Here is a 17,267-nt window from a genome sequence, read left to right on the forward strand (position 1 = left end):
TAGTGGTCCTAACTCAATACCCTTTCAAGATTATCGTTGCTCTCCATGGTGTCCATCACGGTCACATGGTGCAGTACTTCCTTCCTACTGCTCTCTGCGATGGAGCCATCGCACATAATCATCTCATTCAAGATATCGTAGACCTTACTGAAGTTAAATATAATGTCTAGCTCACAAACATTGCCGAAATATGTGTCCATTGTTTCGACAAACCGATGGATAATTTCCAAGGTCAGCAGTTCATTGTCAACATCGGGCGTCATCCCAACAATAAAATATAGACTAGCATATCGCTTGTATACTACTTTGTGGTCATTATACTCGATGATGTTACACATTTTGGGTTTTCTTGCTAATATCGTAGGTGTCAAGTCTTTCACAATTTTTGCCTTTTCACCAGCGGACATTGCCGTGTACCATTTCTTTAATCTGATTTTTCCTTGCCTAGAAACCAGCAACAAATATTTTAATTGCGTCATCTTGTGTACCTGTGTATCCGTATATAATCTCCTCCAGGATCGCTCTTGTTCTTGGCTGAAATTGTTGTTATAACTTCTTGTTCATTCATTGCCATTTTTACACATATCGTTAGGGCCCGATTCGTTTGGGATCGAATTGTTACCCGACTGAAAGGATCTATTCAATATACATTATAAAAAAGAAACTACACATGAGCGTGTGCATTACCTTTACTCGTCGCTGTCGTCTTCTGTGGGTGGGACCCATGCCGCAGGTTTGAAGTACTCTTGGTCATTTGCCACATCTTTCCCAAACTTTTCTTTGTCGTCGGCAAACTCTAGCAGGTATTCCAGCTCCAATTCATGACATTGTCTGCCGAGGATGACAAGCGAATGAAGTGGCTCTCCTGAATCGTAATTGGCTAACTCACTTATGGTACCAGACTTAAAGCTTTGGGAGCTCGAGCCTAATCTACTAATTGCGACTGCTGGAGTATCAGGAGTGTATGCCTTTGTACCTCTTTTCTCTTCAATTTCTAATAATTGTTCACAACATTGAGCGATAGACATGTATCTTGGTGGTTCGTAGATTAGTCTGCCACGGGCCATATTTTCAATGCTTTGTTCCTTAACTTTGATGTCCAATAACACTAAAGTATGAAGGCCAATTTTTCTATTTTCCCAGATCTTGTCGTACCATGAGTCTGGTCTCCAATTATCGGTAAAGAAAACCATGGAAACGGTTTGACCGAAATTGTATAGTTGTAGGCCACATGCCCCAACTGCATTCATAACGGACGCATTATGAATAATTTCGACGGGAATTGCCTCACGTTTAGCTCTGAGAACTAAATCTGTGTGTGTGGTGGCACCAAATGGATCGCCCACGACCAAGAAAGCAACGTCTTCCTTATCGGCGTTATTTAGGATCTGCTTAGAACCAGTCTCAACTAATTCCCTATCAGCCAAGATGATCTCTTTACCATAGTAAGATTCTAACTCTTCTTGGCTTGCAGCCATTAGGATACTGGTATAGTGTTCTAGATAAACTCTAGAACATTTCTTAATAGCTTCCAAACCACGAACGGTAATGTCTGATTTGTACGAGAGACCAAGTCCGATCAAATAAAGCATTTTTCTCACTGTCCTTTATTCACTCTATATCCTGTTCGTTTTTACTTTGCTAACAACCACCAGAAAAAAATTTCATCCCATCGCTTAGTTAACTTTTTTTTAGAATCGCATGCATGGGGTTATTTAATTTTCTCTAAAGGTAAATGCGAAGCCCAGAATCAAAAAGATGAACTGTCTAGGGGAAGAAGACACAAGATCCTCCTGTTTTTGGGATTTTTTATTGCTTAGTGTAGTGCATTACTCCTTGAACCTTTTAAGATGCACACTAACTCACCCTTACGAGCGGATAACCAAGATCTAGAAACTCAACCACTGTTGAGACCAAACACTGAAGAAAGCCAACTCCTCAATGATGAAGTGAGAATCAACGTTGCAAATGAGACCCTTATTAAATCTCGTTGGCGGAGTATAAAGTGCTTAATTATATATCTGCTAGGTATTGTTTTATTAAGTTTCTTTGGCGTCAGCATAGTGCAGTATATTAGGGGACATGTGCCGCCCACAGATGTGATAGAAAAGAATCTAGTTCAAGTAACAAATTTCAAACTGGTGGAGTTTCAGCTTGATGGTTGGAAAGATAATATGGGCTCTGACCTGAACAATGATACAGGTAAGTATTTGCAGGTGTCTATACACTCTCAAATTTGGTTCGATTATGACAAATGGCCAGGAACGGAAAATGACTCGGACGCCAGAAGCCAACGTGACTGGATACGGTACATCAATGAAAAAGTTCTTAAAACCATTTGTATAGATCTGAATAACGTGACCACATTCGATGGAGATCTAGTGTTCAAGAATAAACTGGGAGATGTTGTTGGCATGGAACCCATTTGTTTTAATTTGGCTCACCGACAGATTAATAACCTACAGTTCAAAATTTTAGTTAAACCGTCTATTTGGAAAATCGTAAAAGTTTTGAAAAAATTTTGGAATAGGGATTTTGAATCCTTAAATATAAAATCGAATTTAGATATGACTATCTTCAAGAGAAAATTTGGCACGAGGTTTAATTTATTGAAACTTAATGACGAAATCTTAGATTGGAAAGATATTATTGATTGGGAAAAAATATCGGCAACGCCCCTTCGGATGATTCAAAATATGATCGATGGAATATCTCTTCAAGGATTTACATTGCGGGACTCCAGTTCTGATGGATTTCATGCCGATATGAGACTGAATCCGATCACGATTCTTGGAGGGGTGGACTGGCTTCACCTTCCGCCAGGCACGTCAATCCCTTTCATCAATTGGGAAATCAAGCTACCGGACTGTAACGGTGAGCCTGCTATCGCAATTCCAACCTTGTCTTGCTTTAACGAACCGATTAATCTGCACCACGACAAGGATAATATCGTCGTCTGTTTACAAAATGAAATTGAAGGTCCTCTGCCCGATGAACTACTATACCAAGAATGTCCTCAAAATAGTCTTACACCAATGAGCCAAATAGTGAATGCGGTCCTGAACCAGAACGAGACTGTTACGTTCGCAGCAAGAGGCCATGTCCTTGAAGATGGTATAGATAATAACTCATTGATTCCAGCAGACATGCTGGAGGATATTTTCCAAGAAGCATCGTTTATTCCCATTACTACCAATGCTACGTTTAACTCCAGTGAATTGATTCAAGAGTTTCAGATCAACGATCTTCAGCTACGGTGGGCAGCGCGCAAAAAGCTCAGTCTTGTGGGGACATTTTTAGGATTCTTTGATCTATCCTTCTACGAGACGCACCAGCAAGACCGAGTTCGCATCGATACCATTCGGGGACAGATCGATCTGTACCATAACGACATCAATTTCTTAAACTTACCCATGAAGCAATGGATCAACTCTTCATCGCACATTCTGCACGATGAGGACACAGGAAATACGCAGATGAAGCTTCAATTTGATCTAGAAAATGACGACATGGAAGTCGTCAATAGCTTGGAACTAACACGAACCCTGAACGAAATACTATTCCAGGGTTTTACAGTTATTCACTTTAATGCGACGATAGATGCGTCACTTACGACGGCATTGGGCCCGTGGGTTCTCACCGGGTTAGCCGGAGAGGGTGACACTTTGGTCACGTGAACGTCTATCTATTTATTTTTATAACTCCGGGATGTCATTGCCGGTGGTCCGAAAATCGGCAAATAAGGAAATAAGGGAAGAATATGCAGTAGTCAAATCATCAGTGTTCTCTTTGATACCTTTCAGGGCTAGGAATAGTGGGGGTGGAGTATAATATCAAAAACCGGACTTAACATTATTGGTTCGGTTGGAATTGGCTATAGGCAAACTAGTCTCCGGCATGATATATAAATGACAGCCTGCAATTGTATGTTACTACACTCTTGACTTGTCGACTACAGTCGCTGCTCAGGCACGAGAATAGGAGGTAAGAAGGTAACGTACGTATATATATAAAATCGTAATGACAAAGATTAAGGTAGCTAACCCCATTGTGGAAATGGACGGCGATGAGCAAACAAGAATAATCTGGCATTTAATCAGGGACAAGTTAGTCTTGCCCTATCTTGACGTTGATTTGAAGTACTACGATCTTTCCGTGGAGTATCGTGACCAGACTAATGATCAAGTAACTGTGGATTCTGCCACCGCGACTTTAAAGTATGGAGTAGCTGTCAAATGCGCGACTATTACACCCGATGAGGCAAGGGTCGAGGAATTTCATTTGAAAAAGATGTGGAAATCTCCAAATGGTACTATTAGAAACATTTTGGGTGGTACAGTGTTCAGAGAACCTATTATTATCCCTAGAATTCCAAGGCTAGTTCCTCAATGGGAGAAGCCCATCATCATTGGGAGACACGCATTCGGCGATCAGTACAAAGCTACCGATGTAATAGTCCCTGAAGAAGGCGAGTTGAGGCTTGTTTATAAATCCAAGAGCGGAACTCATGATGTAGATCTGAAGGTATTTGACTACCCAGAACATGGTGGGGTTGCCATGATGATGTACAACACTACAGATTCGATCGAAGGGTTTGCGAAGGCCTCCTTTGAATTGGCCATTGAAAGGAAGTTACCATTATATTCCACTACTAAGAATACTATTTTGAAGAAGTATGATGGTAAATTCAAAGATGTTTTCGAAGCCATGTATGCTAGAAGTTATAAAGAGAAGTTTGAATCCCTTGGCATCTGGTACGAGCACCGTTTAATTGATGATATGGTGGCCCAAATGTTGAAATCTAAAGGTGGATACATAATTGCCATGAAAAATTACGACGGTGACGTAGAATCAGATATTGTTGCACAAGGATTTGGCTCCTTGGGGTTAATGACATCTGTGTTGATTACCCCGGACGGTAAAACCTTTGAAAGCGAAGCCGCCCACGGTACAGTAACAAGACATTTTAGACAGCATCAGCAAGGAAAGGAGACGTCAACAAATTCCATTGCATCAATTTTCGCGTGGACTAGAGGTATTATTCAAAGGGGTAAACTTGATAATACTCCAGATGTAGTTAAGTTCGGCCAAATATTGGAAAGCGCTACGGTAAATACAGTGCAAGAAGATGGAATCATGACTAAAGATTTGGCGCTCATTCTCGGTAAGTCTGAAAGATCCGCTTATGTCACTACCGAGGAGTTCATTGACGCGGTGGAATCTAGATTGAAAAAAGAGTTCGAGGCAGCTGCATTGTAAACTTACTCAATGACAGATTGATTTATTTATATTATATATTCCCTTTTTATCGAAAAACTTTTAGTATTTTCTACTCGTAACATATGATCTTCTGTTCTCACTGAAAATTTTTCTTTCTTCTTTTCCCTCTTCGCAAAAAGAAAATGCTGAAAAAATTTGAAAAATTTTCAAATGATGAGATGTTTAGCTTAGGAAAAATATAATGTAAAGATAGTTTTCAGAACATTTTTTATTGGTTTTTTTTTTTAAAGATTCATTATCATCTGGAGTTCGTTACAACCTACACAGAGGACCGATATACACAATGTCAAAGGAGGATTTCGTTATTAAGCCTGAAGCTGCAGGTGCTTCCACTGACACTAGTGAATGGCCATTACTTTTGAAGAATTTTGATAAGTTATTAGTCAGAAGTGGTCATTATACCCCTATCCCAGCTGGTAGTTCACCACTAAAGAGAGACCTGAAATCATATATCAGCTCTGGTGTCATTAATCTAGATAAACCTTCCAACCCATCATCGCACGAAGTTGTAGCTTGGATCAAAAGAATCTTACGTTGTGAGAAGACTGGTCACTCTGGTACATTGGATCCAAAAGTTACAGGTTGTTTGATTGTTTGTATTGACAGAGCTACCAGGTTGGTTAAGTCTCAACAAGGTGCTGGTAAGGAGTATGTGTGTATTGTCAGATTGCATGATGCTTTGAAGGATGAAAAGGATTTGGGCCGCTCACTAGAAAACTTGACCGGTGCGCTTTTCCAAAGACCTCCTTTAATCTCTGCTGTTAAGAGACAATTACGTGTTCGTACTATCTATGAGTCAAACTTGATTGAGTTCGATAACAAGAGAAACTTAGGTGTTTTCTGGGCTTCCTGTGAAGCTGGTACTTATATGCGTACTTTGTGTGTTCATTTAGGTATGCTATTAGGTGTTGGTGGTCACATGCAAGAATTGCGTCGTGTTAGATCCGGTGCTCTGTCTGAAAATGACAACATGGTCACTTTACATGATGTTATGGATGCCCAATGGGTTTACGACAATACAAGAGATGAATCTTACTTGAGATCCATTATTCAACCTTTAGAAACTCTATTGGTTGGTTACAAGAGAATTGTAGTGAAGGATTCTGCTGTCAATGCAGTATGTTATGGTGCAAAGTTGATGATCCCTGGTTTATTGCGTTACGAAGAAGGTATTGAGTTATATGACGAAATTGTCTTGATAACTACCAAGGGTGAAGCCATTGCCGTTGCCATCGCACAAATGTCAACCGTTGACTTAGCTTCCTGTGATCATGGTGTTGTTGCTAGTGTGAAGAGATGTATCATGGAAAGAGATTTATACCCAAGAAGATGGGGTTTGGGTCCAGTCGCACAAAAGAAGAAGCAAATGAAGGCAGACGGCAAATTGGATAAATACGGCCGTGTTAACGAAAACACCCCAGAACAATGGAAAAAAGAATATGTTCCATTAGACAATGCTGAACAGTCAACTTCTAGCTCTCAGGAAACTAAGGAAACTGAAGAAGAGCCTAAGAAAGCTAAAGAAGATTCTTTAATCAAAGAAGTCGAAACTGAGAAGGAAGAAGTGAAAGAGGATGACAGCAAAAAGGAAAAGAAAGAGAAGAAGGACAAGAAGGAAAAGAAGGAAAAGAAAGAAAAGAAGGACAAGAAGGAAAAGAAAGAGAAAAAGGAGAAGAAAAGAAAGTCTGAAGACGGTGATTCTGAGGAAAAGAAATCTAAGAAATCTAAGAAATGATTCTCATCACTCCATCTCATCCTATATATTTAACAGCTTTCTTTTTTTCAAAAAACTTTTTCTATTATTAGATTAGATTTTTTTTAGTGTGTATATTAATAACGTAAAATTTCTTTATCAACGACTTGTAGTATTCTTTTACTTTTATTTTTTTTACATATGCAACGTTATATTCTTTTTTAAATATCCCCATATACTAATGATAGAACTTTTAAACTTTTAGGCCATTGACGAATTTCATGACTTCAAAACAGTAGTTCAGCAATTGGCCCATGACATTATTTAGAAACAACCATGATAGCAAATTCTCATTTGATTTTAAGCTAATATCGCCGATTATTGCATTCCTGAATCTTGTGCTGCAATCAATTAATTTCAAGCACGAAAATTTGCTTTGTAGGGAAATAAAGGAACAAAAATCTTTAATCATTTCATTTAAGGACTTGCATTCGATAGACACAGAGGGATCATTGCTAACGCTCATAGAGGAATTTAAGAACTTTGTTACGAAAACTTGACAGAACCCTTGTAAATGTTGCATTATTGTGTTTGTCTCTGAATTTGTATCGTCTTCATTAATCATCATTTCCAAAATATCGTCTAAATTTACAATATTCTTCCAGTCATTATTCATGCCACTTTTAAATATAGGAAAACTTTTCAAGAAGTTTAGAATGAATTTTAATAACTTTATTAGTTTTTTCACTAGTTTGGTAAAATTATTAATAATTGATAACTTCCTTTGCACTAGCGCTTTTGGTAATTCTAAAACAGCCTTATTAATTTGTTCGGGCAATAGCTTGATCATACTTTCCAGTTTTTGAATGATTGAGTCACTGATCTCATTAGAATGAATTATAAATTGTGAAAAAAATTTGATTAACCCTGTATAGGTGATTAAGTCACATTTAGTTACCCAATCAATCAATGGCTCAGAAATGAATAGATTAAACATCGTGGGCGATATAGAGTTAGAGTTAGAGAAGAATAATGCATTTGATATATTATCACTCTTCAGAAACTTGATGCATTCATAAACGGAGTTGCAATGGATATGATATAATGACTCCAAGGATGATATAACATCCGAATCAGTGTCTGTGGGGAGTACACCTGCGGGAATTTTTGGGAAGTCTAACTTATATGATGTCAAAAGCGGATGTTCTGTGTTCGATAATATTTGGGTATTATAGTTATCTGATAGCTTGTCATTACAATTGAAAACTTTTTCAATTAAATCATGAGTGAAAGTTAATTCATCTGAAGACAGTGTTCCGGTAGGGTTATTTGCCGCTGGTGGCAGCGAATCTAGTTTATTTGCTTCTGTTTCGTTTGGATGCTGTGATTCGAGTTCTGGTTCGTTAGGGTTGTCATTACTACTCTGTTTAACGGGCGACCCAGTTCGAGAAAGACTTTTTCTATTTAATGAGAACGGCGATGAAACGTTAGGTACCTGCGGCGAAGGTGAAGAGGGCGATGGAGACGATAGGGGCGATATGGGATCGTTATTGTGTACTAAGGATAACGAAGCATTGTTGTTATTAAGGGACACGGAGCCGCTTTCGTTGACAGTTAGTTTCAATCCGCAGTAGTGGTATTTGGATTGACCTCTCATACCCAGCCTTCTAGTCGTTAAATCAGGAAAAACTGTTCTTATCAACTTCCCTAATGACGCCTGTGATAAGGGCTTCAGGTTGTTTTGGGAACAAGATGAAGCGTATTGAGCAAATATTTTGCCTCTTGGTACGTAACTATCGTGCTGAGATTTACAATTTTTCATTAACCAAAGTAACGCAAACACTTGTCTTTCTCTTTCTCTGTTTTGTTCCGCCAGCTGCAAAGCTGCCTTTGAAGTGTTCTGTGAGTCCATGCTCAGGACTTTGATTTCTGCATGCTTCACGATCTGCGCATACTCCTCGATGGTTTTAGATTTGTTATTTTCTGCAATTTGCTTAGCAATTATTTCTTGCGTGTTTCTCCTTGAAATGGAAGAGATTCGTTTCTCTTGGCTTGTTTTCTGTTTTTTCGTACTGCTTGGAATTGAGGGGAAGGTATTGGTACGTTTGGCAGCAGTAGGAGGATTATTGTTTAAGGTTTCCTCTGACTTGAAAGAAAGTGGGTAAGCAGATGAATTCGATCTATTCAGGCTGATAGACGCTGGATACACTGAGTATGTGGCAGGTTGCCGTTGTGTTGCGGGTTGTGCAGGAGGCTGTGTAGGGGTAGGAGATGGTTTATGGGAGCCGGGACCACTACCGATAAGTGGCGGTAATATTGGATTTGGCGTCTCCGGGCGGGGGGAACTTTGGTGTAGCAGGCTGTATATTGACGATGATTTGCTCGCTATGGGCGGGATATTCACTGACATGGGGGGCAAATAAGTGTGTGATGCTGGCGGTGGTTGGCTGCTGTACTTGGGTGCGTTTAAACTGTACCGATTACTGTTTACCGAAGATCCGTTACTTGGACCGTTGCTATTGTCGTTCGAGCCCCGACTAGTAGGTTCAATGTTATTATCACCGGACATGGGCAAATAAAATTCAAAATAATGAACAGACAAAAAACTAGGCGAGAAGATGAAGTACTTGGCAGGTATTTTTCTAGTGAAAAGGTTTTCTGTTGGTTTGCGTTCTTTGAAGATTACCATTTACTGCTATTTTTTTTTTCAACTTTTTCCCAAATCGCCATGACAACACGAAACGACAGGAGAAAAATTACGAAATCAAAAACAGGTTCAACTGTTGCAGCAATAGACACCACAAACGTGCGCAAGAAACCGCAACGAAGGGGAGGTGACCGTGCTTGAAATAAAATCCGAAGATCCATAGGTGAGCCACGAGTTTGATTCCAAACTCGTGGTTTTACCAACGAAGCTGTATATCGTGGAGTGGCGCTACCATTGGACCTTCGTTTCTTCTTTCCCTCTTCCGCACCGTACCAGATAGGAAAAACCGCACCTTCGTTTTTGCATACCTAGATGGTCCTGTAACAAGAATAGAGCTAAAGAAACAAGTATGCGTCGACTGCTGCCACGCCCGGCTGATTTAGGTGCACATCAGCTACCCAGCATACAAAGGGGCTTCCGTACGGTTGATGGTTATTTTTCTTGGTGTGTTGGTGCTGCTGTATCGCTGGTGCTGTCTGCGTTATTACGACTATCGTAGGACAAGGCCTCGAGAGGTGTAGGGTAAATCCCACTTGCACAAAGTATGTACACACTTGATTATCCAAATACCAAGAGAGTGTGGTTCAATTTACGGGCAGCTCGAGCTGCCCGTAAATTGAACCTTCCCCTTCCCCACGCTCAAGGGGTTCCTGCGCCGGTGTTTCAGGGGCAGGACACGCGGGGATCGCTGGCACAGTATATAAACAATAAAAGAACAATGGAGAGAGGAGGCGCCATTCAATATCAGCTCACTAGAGTGCATAGACGTATAGACACAGGAATAAAGATAGAAATAGGGTACCATGGAGCTGCCTTCAATAAATAGCACCACAAGTATATCCGACAACCAGGAGTTAAGGAATTACTATGACAAGTTGCTGTTCAAGAACAATAGTGGCAAGTCGCTAGCGGATTTGCCAGGAAAAATGGCAGATTTTAACGACAACAGCGCTGCTGCGCATCCCCGCTCCAGAGTTGACTTTATCAACGGTTACATCGGTTTCAGAGAGGATAAGCAGTCTCTTCTGGGGCAGAAGAACACTAAAAGGGCCTCGTTCAGCGCATTTGCGGACGAAGGAAGGAAACAGAGCGAGATGAGCATTAACGGGAAGAGCCCTAATTTGTCTCTTTTCTCATTTGAGTTTAACGGCACCCCGACTCAGGACAGAAAGCCATACAAACAGGATTACTTGAATGTGATGAACACTTCGCCTAACAATATTCTTTCTCCCTTAAACAACAGCTCCCAAAAATACTATCCACAGAAACAGCAGCAGCAGCAGCAGCAGCAGCAGCAGCAACAGCAACAAAGCATCTTTGACCCGGGAAGAAGATCTTCCTATATTTCTGATGCGCTGATTCATGGCAATGCGGCTACCCAGCAACCACAATACTCGCAACCTGTATATATTAACAACAACCCATCTTTGCAAGTACCATACACTGCTCCTTCCGAGTATACTCAGCAGCAACAGTACTCGTCACCCTTCAATGCTAGGCGCAACACCCAGCCAGTGCTGAACTTGCATCCGGCAGCCGCTCCCACAAACGATGCCGGATTGGCGGTTGTCGACGGCAAGAATTTGACGTCATCCAAGGAGCTGCATGACTTATATCTTGACTGCGGGTCAAACTATTTTGCTAGTGATAAAGTTTATAAATTTATTGACAGCATAAAGGGAACTTTACGCGGGGATAATGTCTCCGCCTCCAGTTCCAGGATTATAGAGTTTTTGGATTTTTTGAAAAATTGTAATCTGAATTACAACCCACAGTCTGACGCATTCATCTCCACTGCTGTTTCAAACGCTTCGTCGACCGGGGCGGCCAAATCCAAGAACAGCACTTCAATGCATTTGCACTATAAGCCATTAGTGTTAGTATCGTTGAAAAATGGTAAGCTCGAACTGTTGTCTAAACCACAAACGGCCACACTTATACTGAAAAGGGGCGATTTGGTCATTATTGATGGTGATCGTGGTAAAGATTTAGTTTTGGTGGTGGAACCGGTTGTAGATATAAATTTGGCACTATTTATAAATTTTTTGAAGAAAAAAATTCACTTTGATTCTCTAATCACCAATAGTCAACAGCATTTCCCCAATGACCAGTTTATCAAGACTCTGGTTGATACAACCAATGGTAAGCCGGTCGCTCATGAGTTGAATCCGAAGTTATATGATATCATTGAACTAACGCAATTGATCATCCCATCAAAGCAGGTTCTGAGATTTGCCACCCCGTGGGAATCCTCCACGAATTTACACAACAAATTCCAGGATGAGCTAAAGGCTCTTCACATTGCACAGCTAAAACTGAGGTCGCTAAATAACAATAACTCCGGTGGCGGGTTGAACATCAAAATATTGAATGCAGAGTTCCAATTCGACAGAAAGAAATTGACTTTCTACTACATTTGCCAGGAGCGTAATGATTTCAGAGACCTGATCAAAGAACTCTTTAAGTTTTACAAAACAAGAATTTGGCTTTGTGCTATACCGAACAATTTATCGATAGATTCCAAATTTTATGATTCAAACAAGTTTGAGTGGGAGATGTATCAGGATATGATGTCCCACTATTCCATGGACAACACTGGAATTGTCGTGGCCCCTGAACTGAATCGCTTGAAACTGGACGACTTCCAGATCGGTGTTTATATGGAATTGGTGAAGGTTTTGTTCGGCTAACCCAAACTTATATAATCATTATAAACATTTTATAAACTTATACACTTTTTTAATAATCTCACCATGTTTTTCTTATGTGTTTTGTTTGACAATGACATTACTCCCTACAAACATGTGCGCGTTTGTGACAAAAACATAAATAAAACAAAAATAATAAAAAGTCAAGTGAAAAGCACTGAAATCTAAAAAATAAATACATATACATATATATATATATATACCTATTTCGTTTCCGCATAGAAGAAATTGGAGGCAACTAGTTGCAGGTTGTTTTCCTTAGCCCATTTGCCAACACCGGTGGCAGGGGTGCCGTAACCCCAGTTCGGTCTATCCTTAATTTTCGAGAACTTAGATGAGTCCACGCCCTTAGGCTGCTTATATAACAAGAAAACATATCTGTGGGGACCGGATCCCTTGGGTGGAGCTGGTCCCATATATTCTATTAGTGTGTTCGAGCCCTTCGTATTGAACTCTGATGCAAAAAATTCGGTTGCTCCGGAGGTCTCGTGAGTAGCCTCATTCAACAGCTTTAAGTCGCATTCTACCAAGTGGCAGAATTCAGACCACTTGTGATCTGTCTTAGAGGGAGCATCCGGATCGGTCATTACCAGTGTGAACAAATCGTCGTCTTGGGGAACGTACGCATTCGCCTGTGGTACGCTTTTTTGCATTTGCTTATTGAACGTGAACTGGAATTGGGGCTTGGAACGTGCCTTCTCAGTGGGCAGCGTGTTACCCATGGCAACAGGTGCACTTGATGAGTACTCTACGGCAAGTATCCCGGAGGGTTGAAAGCTTGTGTCATGAATTACATCCTCCAGAATGCCGTGCTTCTTGTAGGAGTCAATGCTTGCTTGTGCGAAGTCTATTGCTTGGTTCATGTTTTTTGCTTGTTCTCTTGTTCTTGTATTGATGCACTGGTAGGGAAAAGGAGCACTGCAATTCGTTTCTTGCTGCCCCCTTTTTATATACCAATTGAGATCTTTCCTTCCCTGAACAGCCCCTCTATCCCTTAAAAGATAGAAAAGTTCAAAGGGATAGGAAAAATCAACGAGCCAAAAAAAAAAAAAACGGAACCGTTCGGCATGTATATATTCACTATTTCATATACGCGTTTGCACAATATACTCTATCTTATCCGTATCTATACGAGCCGGTTGCTGCACCTTACATGTCATAGTTGAAATCAACGGTCGTGTTTTCGACCATGTAATAATTGGCACCGACCAGTTGCAGATTGTTCTCCTTGATATAGTCATAGGCACCCGCACCAGGAGTACCGTACCCCCAGGAGATAATGTTCTCAACCTTGGTAAAAGTGGACGAATCCGCTCCCTTGGGTTGCTTGCACAGGAAGAACACGTATCTGTGATAACCGGAGTTCTTTGGTGGACCAGGCCCAATATAGTTATTTCTCACGACACCCTTCCCCGAAATGGCAATATCTCCCCCAGGTCCGTACTCGACAGGAATATCAGTGATGATGTAGTGACAAACCTCCGACCACTTATGTTCTGTTCTAGAGGGCGCGTCCGGGTCAGTCATCAACAAAGCGAGTTTATCCTCGGCTGACAATTGGCTTTTATCGAAGGGCGTGAACTTGATGGTAGGAGCGGCTTGCGTAGCTTCCATTGGCATGGGATTGCCCAATTTGATGTCGTCAGAATCAACGTACGAAACCGACAACTCACCAAGAATCTCGAACGCCAAGTCCTTGACGGTGTCCTTAATGATGTCCTCTTTGTTCAGTTTAGCAACGATGGCACTAGACATAATATATATTTCTATTACTAAGTACTCGGATGGGTACCGAAAGTGGCAGATGGGCAGTGTTTACTCAAACAATTGATGGCAACATTCAATTCCTCACCTGGTGCGCACTTCCAATAATGAGCACGCTTGGCACTTTTATATTGTTCAAAAAAATGTCAGGCAAGATCTTTTGAAAAAAAGGTACCGAAACGGACGTAAGACGGAAATAGAATTTGAAGATAAAGTTATATATCACTACACACGAATACTTTCTTTTTTTTTTTTCACAGGAAAACTGTGGTGGCGCCCTTGCCTACTAGTGCATTTCTTTTTTCGGGTTCTTGTCTCGAGGAAATTTTAGCCTCATCGTAGTTTTTCACTCTGGTATCGATGAAAAAGGGAAGAGTAAAAAGTTTTCCGTTTAGTACTTAATGGGATTGGTTTGGGACGTATATATCGACTGGTGTTGTCTGTTATTCATCGTTGTTTTTCGGTTAGCTTCGAAAAAAAAATAGAGTAAAAACCAGGAATTTACCCTAAAAACAAGAAAAAATAAGATAAACGAAAATATGGCCGGTACATTTTTATTCACTTCTGAATCCGTTGGTGAAGGTCACCCAGATAAGATCTGTGACCAAGTTTCCGACGCCATCTTGGACGCTTGTTTAGCCGAGGACCCTCACTCCAAAGTTGCGTGTGAAACCGCGGCAAAGACTGGTATGATTATGGTCTTTGGTGAAATTACTACCAAGGCACAGTTGGATTACCAAAAAATCGTCAGAGACACCATCAAGAAGATTGGTTACGATGATTCCGCCAAGGGTTTCGACTATAAGACCTGTAACGTCCTTGTCGCCATTGAGCAACAATCTCCAGATATCGCCCAAGGTGTCCACGAGGAGAAGGATTTGGAAGACATCGGTGCCGGTGACCAAGGTATCATGTTTGGTTACGCCACAGATGAAACTCCAGAGGGTTTGCCTTTGACTATTCTTTTGGCTCATAAACTAAACATGGCCATGGCTGACGCGAGAAGAGATGGCTCTTTAGCGTGGTTGAGACCAGACACCAAGACTCAAGTCACCGTCGAATACAAGGATGACCACGGTAGATGGGTTCCACAAAGAATCGACACCGTCGTCGTCTCCGCTCAACATGCTGACGAAATCACGACCGAGGACTTAAGAGCGCAACTAAAGTCCGAGATCATTGAAAAAGTCATCCCAAGAGACATGTTGGACGAAAACACCAAATACTTTATCCAACCTTCCGGTAGATTCGTCATCGGTGGTCCTCAAGGTGACGCTGGTTTGACCGGTAGAAAGATCATCGTCGACGCTTACGGTGGTGCCTCATCCGTCGGTGGTGGTGCCTTCTCCGGTAAGGACTACTCTAAGGTTGATCGTTCTGCCGCTTATGCCGCTAGATGGGTTGCCAAGTCCCTAGTTGCCGCTGGTTTATGTAAGAGAGTTCAAGTTCAATTTTCTTATGCCATCGGTATTGCGGAACCATTGTCCTTGCACGTTGACACCTATGGTACTGCGACCAAGTCTGACGAAGAAATTATCGACATTATCAGCAAGAACTTTGACTTGAGACCTGGTGTATTGGTCAAGGAGTTGGACTTAGCTAGACCAATCTACTTGCCAACCGCTTCTTATGGCCATTTCACAAACCAAGAATACCCATGGGAAAAGCCTAAGACTTTGAAGTTCTAAGCTTTTTTCCTTTTGGACTTTTTTCTGCCTTCAACCTCCCATGTTTTCATTTGCTCAACACAAGTCAACATGTACATTATACCGTATTTGATGCAGGGACGCAATACCATCATATTCTTGATATAGACTCATTTTTCTCAAATCAAATTTGTATCGATTTCATTTTGCATTATACAGGATTCCTTTTCCTTTCTAACATTTAATACGTAACTACTAATATTAATATATACCTCCTTCAACGGATCAACAAACCAAACTTTATCTTATTCAAATAGAATTTAACAGATCCAACGCCTTAGTTAACTCATCTTTGGCGGTGGGCAGGTCTTCATAATTCAATGCGCTTATGGCGTATTTGGCAAGTTTTTGAATTTGCTCTATTTTACTGGCCCTGTCCATAATTTTTGTCAACTCATCCTTTGTATACGATTTATGCTCTGCTGCAGCAGGTTCTGATGGTGCAGAAGGGCGCGTAAGATCCACTTCTTTCTTCACAACTTGTTGTTCGTCTTTTGTTATTGCATCTTCGTTCTTGTCGACGGTCTGTTCTTCTTCGTTTACGCTATCGGCATCATCAATAAATTCAGGTACCTCATCCACAGGCTCGTATGATGTTGTTTGGTCTTTTGGGGCTAGGCCTTCGACTTTATCATTATTATTGTTTTCCAAATCGCTTGTCTGGTGATCAACATCTTCATCCTTAATCTCCTCGCTATCATCCGCAAAATCTGCATAATCTAACGTTTTCTCGTCGCTGGAACCAATTTCACCCTTTGCCAATTTACTCAAATAAATTTTGCAATACTTAATTCGTTTTTGTAATGAATTTGTACTCGTTTCACTTATATTTTCCTTCCACAGGTGTAAAATGCATGAAAATAAATCAATACAACACCAAAGTGATCTTTTTAACATAACATCCCAGGGACCATCTTTTAGCTGTTTCAGTTTCTCGTTATACAACGACATTGTAAAATTTAGCATATAAATTTTGGCTTTTTCTTGATCATGTATTAGCGTGTTCATAACGTGTAAGCTTTTGTCACTGTCTTCTGCTTCACTCTCGCCGCCAATCTCCTTCTTAAACGCTTCAATAGTATCAAGAAGTTCTGTCGCTAGTGCGGTCATCTCTTGCGACCGATCTTCTTCACTCAGTATCAATTCCACCGCATATAACTGAAGATAGTATCCGATGATCCCTAACCCAACTTTGTCAAAATCCTTCGCTGTAGCGACAACCCTTGCAGCGTTACTAGCCATAGAATTTATTTAAAATGTGGACAATTAGTTTCTAAAAATTGAATCAAATAAAATAAGAAAGCTTATTGTTCCTTTTTTTGTCTTCATCTGGACCGTTTGGATAAGATCATTCACCAAATCTTAGTTTTTTTTTTTAGTTTCCTTCTCCAACGATTTCATAATAATAA

The 17,267-nt window shown here is 40.7% G+C and overlaps 11 protein-coding genes across 11 annotated transcripts, besides 1 other annotated feature; 5 read left to right on the plus strand and 6 right to left on the minus strand.

Moving 5' to 3' along the window:
• Window positions 1–8: 8 nt before the first annotated feature.
• APS1 (Aps1p) lies at window positions 9–479 on the minus strand (the record flags this gene model as incomplete). The annotated part of the gene is made up of 1 exon (NM_001182057.1): window positions 9–479. One exon carries the CDS (start codon window positions 477–479, stop codon window positions 9–11), a length of 471 nt encoding a protein of 156 aa, NP_013271.1.
• A 210-nt stretch (window positions 480–689) lies between these two features.
• DPH5 (diphthine synthase) lies at window positions 690–1,592 on the minus strand (the record flags this gene model as incomplete). The annotated part of the gene is made up of 1 exon (NM_001182059.1): window positions 690–1,592. One exon carries the CDS (start codon window positions 1,590–1,592, stop codon window positions 690–692), a length of 903 nt encoding a protein of 300 aa, NP_013273.1.
• Window positions 1,593–1,850: 258 nt separating this feature from the next.
• TAG1 (Tag1p) lies at window positions 1,851–3,677 on the plus strand (the record flags this gene model as incomplete). Its single annotated transcript, NM_001182060.1, has 1 exon — window positions 1,851–3,677. One exon carries the CDS (start codon window positions 1,851–1,853, stop codon window positions 3,675–3,677), a length of 1,827 nt encoding a protein of 608 aa, NP_013274.1.
• A 343-nt stretch (window positions 3,678–4,020) lies between these two features.
• On the plus strand, window positions 4,021–5,259 carry IDP2 (isocitrate dehydrogenase (NADP(+)) IDP2; the record flags this gene model as incomplete). Its single annotated transcript, NM_001182061.1, has 1 exon — window positions 4,021–5,259. The coding sequence occupies one exon, from the start codon at window positions 4,021–4,023 to the stop codon at window positions 5,257–5,259; it is 1,239 nt and encodes a 412-aa protein (NP_013275.1).
• A 304-nt stretch (window positions 5,260–5,563) lies between these two features.
• CBF5 (pseudouridine synthase CBF5) lies at window positions 5,564–7,015 on the plus strand (the record flags this gene model as incomplete). Its single annotated transcript, NM_001182062.1, has 1 exon — window positions 5,564–7,015. One exon carries the CDS (start codon window positions 5,564–5,566, stop codon window positions 7,013–7,015), a length of 1,452 nt encoding a protein of 483 aa, NP_013276.1.
• A 211-nt stretch (window positions 7,016–7,226) lies between these two features.
• RFX1 (Rfx1p) lies at window positions 7,227–9,662 on the minus strand (the record flags this gene model as incomplete). The annotated part of the gene is made up of 1 exon (NM_001182063.1): window positions 7,227–9,662. The coding sequence occupies one exon, from the start codon at window positions 9,660–9,662 to the stop codon at window positions 7,227–7,229; it is 2,436 nt and encodes an 811-aa protein (NP_013277.1).
• An 821-nt stretch (window positions 9,663–10,483) lies between these two features.
• YLR177W (uncharacterized protein) lies at window positions 10,484–12,370 on the plus strand (the record flags this gene model as incomplete). Its single annotated transcript, NM_001182064.1, has 1 exon — window positions 10,484–12,370. One exon carries the CDS (start codon window positions 10,484–10,486, stop codon window positions 12,368–12,370), a length of 1,887 nt encoding a protein of 628 aa, NP_013278.1.
• Window positions 12,297–12,545: an origin of replication (ARS1217; Autonomously Replicating Sequence).
• Window positions 12,546–12,591: 46 nt separating this feature from the next.
• On the minus strand, window positions 12,592–13,251 carry TFS1 (Tfs1p; the record flags this gene model as incomplete). The annotated part of the gene is made up of 1 exon (NM_001182065.1): window positions 12,592–13,251. The coding sequence occupies one exon, from the start codon at window positions 13,249–13,251 to the stop codon at window positions 12,592–12,594; it is 660 nt and encodes a 219-aa protein (NP_013279.1).
• A 286-nt stretch (window positions 13,252–13,537) lies between these two features.
• YLR179C (uncharacterized protein) lies at window positions 13,538–14,143 on the minus strand (the record flags this gene model as incomplete). The annotated part of the gene is made up of 1 exon (NM_001182066.1): window positions 13,538–14,143. One exon carries the CDS (start codon window positions 14,141–14,143, stop codon window positions 13,538–13,540), a length of 606 nt encoding a protein of 201 aa, NP_013280.1.
• A 548-nt stretch (window positions 14,144–14,691) lies between these two features.
• SAM1 (methionine adenosyltransferase SAM1) lies at window positions 14,692–15,840 on the plus strand (the record flags this gene model as incomplete). Its single annotated transcript, NM_001182067.1, has 1 exon — window positions 14,692–15,840. One exon carries the CDS (start codon window positions 14,692–14,694, stop codon window positions 15,838–15,840), a length of 1,149 nt encoding a protein of 382 aa, NP_013281.1.
• A 267-nt stretch (window positions 15,841–16,107) lies between these two features.
• Window positions 16,108–17,100, minus strand: VTA1 (Vta1p; the record flags this gene model as incomplete). Its single annotated transcript, NM_001182068.1, has 1 exon — window positions 16,108–17,100. The coding sequence occupies one exon, from the start codon at window positions 17,098–17,100 to the stop codon at window positions 16,108–16,110; it is 993 nt and encodes a 330-aa protein (NP_013282.1).
• Window positions 17,101–17,267: the final 167 nt, after the last annotated feature.

This window comes from Saccharomyces cerevisiae, chromosome XII (genome assembly GCF_000146045.2).
Source record: "Saccharomyces cerevisiae S288C chromosome XII, complete sequence".
Lineage (NCBI taxonomy): Eukaryota > Fungi > Ascomycota > Saccharomycetes > Saccharomycetales > Saccharomycetaceae > Saccharomyces > Saccharomyces cerevisiae.